This window comes from Cicer arietinum, chromosome 3 (assembly GCF_000331145.2).
Source record: "Cicer arietinum cultivar CDC Frontier isolate Library 1 chromosome 3, Cicar.CDCFrontier_v2.0, whole genome shotgun sequence".
NCBI classification, from domain to species: domain Eukaryota; kingdom Viridiplantae; phylum Streptophyta; class Magnoliopsida; order Fabales; family Fabaceae; genus Cicer; species Cicer arietinum.
Window position 1 is genome coordinate 52310679 of NC_021162.2, and position 3779 is coordinate 52314457.

General features: G+C 29.3%; 1 protein-coding gene across 1 annotated transcript; it reads right to left on the minus strand.

The window, feature by feature from the left end:
- Positions 1–505: 505 nt before the first annotated feature.
- Positions 506–976, minus strand: LOC140919810 (uncharacterized). Its single transcript, XM_073366459.1, has 2 exons — positions 736–976; positions 506–648 (listed from the first exon to the last, which is right to left on the minus strand). Exons 1-2 carry the CDS (start codon positions 974–976, stop codon positions 506–508), a joined length of 384 nt encoding a protein of 127 aa, XP_073222560.1.
- Positions 977–3779: the final 2803 nt, after the last annotated feature.

Sequence of the window (3779 nt, forward strand, 5' to 3'; positions counted from 1 at the left end):
TAAAACATAAAAATTACTACAAATTATTTATGCTAAAGAGGGATGTTACGGTTGTCATCTGACCCCAACGACTACCTCCATCGAATGCTTGAATCCAATCTTGTCGAGGTATGTTGTCTAACCATTTCAAAGCCTTCGGGTTTACTATGCCGATTTCTCTACGGTAGTATCGATATGTAGGCTCATTTATCGAGTAACCTGTATTGAAATAGTAGACAAAATATGATTACACTAATTATATAATTTAGGAATGAAGTTATTAAAAATTATACTAATTATAAAAATTAAGAATGAAATTATTACCCATAGAAATAACTTTTTTCTTCAAAGCATTGTCCTTTAAATTCCCTTGTAAAATTTTGTGAAATATGCCGGCAGAACATATGCTTTGACGGAGGATCTTGCCACCCATTATTCGGATTATTATAAGCACTCTTAATAGATTCGTGTCTATCTGAAATCATACAAATGTTGGGTTGTGGAGTGACGTATTTTCTCAAATTTCTCAAAAAGAAACTCCAATCTTCTTTTGTCTCCCTTCCATAAGAGCATAAACAATAGGAATTACATTGTCGTTCCCATCTTGTGCAACTACTACCAATATAGTTCCTTTGTACTTGTCGTATAACCAAGTCTCGTCAACTTGTACTATCGGTTTGCATAATTTAAACTCAGATATGCACGGAACAAAAACCTAAAATAGTCTATGAAAGATCCTTATCCCATTTATCAAACTATTCTCATGATAAGTTGTGATGTTTTCAATTTCAATTTTGGTTCCTAGAGCAAATGTTTGCATAACCAACAACCATTCTGGAAGTTGATTGTAAGACTTTTCCCAATTGCCATAAATTTGTTCAATTGCTTTATTTTTTTCCCAGGCCTTTCTATAAGTAACTGTGTAGTTGTGTAAAACTTGAATCTCAACAATAATGATCTTCACTTTGATTGAAGGATCCACTTTCACAACATGCATTATGCTTGTACATATCATGTTAGAATCGAGTTTCTTATGATCTTGTGACAATGCATAATTTGTGCATGTATGAGACACGTTCAATTTACCAATTACCCATAATTCACTCTTTTTGCGTTTTGAAGCTCTGCATCTAAACAAACAATTTGAATTTGAAAAATAAATAACATGCCTTTCTAAATCTGATTTTTGTACCACAAAATTCAGTGATTGTTTTAGATGGTAATGTTTGATTGCATGTACGCATTCATCTTTGTTATGAAACTTCATTCCAACTTGAAGAGTTTCATCTACTGTTGGGACTTCATTAATGTCGTTCTCATCTTTTATTTTATTTTATTTTATTTATAATGTTTTCAATCTCATTACTTATTTTATTTTGTTATTTTATATATTGTTAATTTAAGTCACCCTTAAAGGATAAACTGAAATGTCACGGTAACATCAATAAAAAAACCAAATGAAGCCATATTACTATATTTGCAAGAGGTTGGCTTCGGTGAAGTGATAAAACTCGGAAATTATAAACTAAATGTTGGCATGATTATTGCTATGGTTGAGAGATGGAGACTAGAAACTCACACATTTCATCTTCCAGTAGGTGAGCGCACAATAACTCTGGAAGATGTATACTACATTTTAGGATTAAATGTTTCTGGTTTTCCTGTTAGCGGTTCAAGTTATGTGAACGTTAAAGAAATTTGTCAAGATTACTTAGGAGTTATCCCACCTCAAGAAGCAACAAAAGGTAGTTCTATTAAATTAAAGTGGCTCAAGGATACGTTTGACGATGTTTGTGAAGATGCATCTGTATTAGAAAAAAAAACATCTTATCGAGCATACATCCTACGTATGATCGGAGGGTTATTAATGTCTGACAAATCCAACAACCGTGTACATTTAAAATATCTTTCACTATTAGGAGATTTACATAAAGCATCCCGATATAACTAAGGTTCAGCCGTTTTAGCTACATTGTATAGAGAATTATGTCTTGCAATGAAACCTGATGTAATGTCCATGGGAGGATGTGCATTGTTGTTGCAAAATTGGGTATGATATCGTTTGTCTTGTGTCGCTCCAGAATCACCCAATCCATGGATATTTCCACTTGCACAAAGGTAACCATTGCAAAAAAAATTATATATTTTTTCTTTTTTTAAAACCAACTAACTGCTTACCATGTTACTAATTTTATTATAATTTTTATTTTTAATATATTCGACAGATTTAATTCTGGTGGTCTAAATTTCGGTAAAGTTCCTCATAACGACATAGAAGGATACCGAAAAACAATTGATCACATGATGGTTGATGAAGTAATATATTCATTCACATTTATTTGAACTTTTTAAATATTTTGTTTTTAATACTTGTTATAATTACTTTAACTTGTTTTTTAAATATCAGTTCTATTGGAGACCTTATCTCATGTTCCAACATGAAGTTTCAGAGGAAGAGATTGTCACTTGGACTGCATGTACTTATCTGCATTGTTATCATATTGTTGAAAAACATCATATAGATAGAGTCACACTTCAGTTCGGCTTCCATCAACAAATACCACAACAACTAGAGAATATGAGAGCGTACCATGAGGTCTACATGGGGCATGGGGTTGATGATAACTGGAAGTGGGTTTGGAGGGAAGAAGAATTTGATATATAAAACTCAAAGTATGGTATTTTAGTTTAAAAATTAAAAAAAGGGGATATAATGGTAAAAAAAATCCAGCCTTTTAACAATTTCATTCTTGAAAATAAATTCTTAGTAATCAATGAAATTAATTTTTTTTTACCACTTTAGTCTTTTAGTACCGATCAATTTTATCTTTTAAGATTATATCAGATGGACTTAGGTGGTAAAAAATATTTAATTTCAGTATTCACTTTCGAATTTTGTTAATTTAATGGATAAAATTGAGTGACTTCTACAATTTGGCCCAGATTTTTTAATCAAGTTAATGTTGTTTGAAAATTATAATTATTTTCAACTTAAAAACTATTTTTTTTTATCAAAAAGTTAAAAATGTTTTAAAAAATATTTCTGTAAAAGATATAATTTTATTACAAATTAACACATATTAATGAAATATTAGAAGATTAACTATGTACTTAATTATTACAAAAAATATACTTTTTCCTACTTTTAGTCGCTATATATTCTATATTTAGAAAAATATACCACATATTCCTTTTGGTATTTGTCGTTATATCTTAGTTCAAACCAAATTTAAAATTATTTTGAATTAATATTTGTAATACGTAGAATATTCAATTTTAATTTTTTAAATATAAAGACTAAAATAAATATGACATATATTTTAAGAACCAATACTGATTTCGAACATAGACTAAAACATAATAACTGATAAATTTACATGAATCAAATTCATATTTAAATCAATATTAAAAAATACATAATTTTTACGGTATAATTAAAGTCTCCATCTATGCAAATTTTCTGTGCTTTATTTTGATTAGTTCCTATTTTTCACCAAAAAGGAGTTGCCTTAGGGTCAATCTTTGGTCCGAAATCACCCCTCAAAATCGTTTTTTATTTATTCACTTTTATTTTAATTATTCATACATATTTAATTTTTCTTCGGTGGTTTTATTGTCTTTGTGCGATATTTTGGTTTCTCCTCTTGTTGTGATGTTGAGAAATTAATTTTGATCAAGTGCAAAATCAATCAATGATTTTGATATCGTCAACATTATATCTCCGGAGGCATGAATATTGTGGATACCTCCATTTTATCATATTTGTAAGTTTTGTTATATTTAGAGATATTTTATTGTTT

Coding starts and splice junctions, on each gene's coding strand:
- LOC140919810 (XM_073366459.1), bottom strand. CDS start 976: ATGCATGTTGTGAAAGTGGATCCTTCAATCAAAGTGAAGATCATTATT. Junction 649..735: donor CACAACTTATCATGAGAATA/GTTTGATAAATG, acceptor GCAAACCGATAG/TACAAGTTGACGAGACTTGG.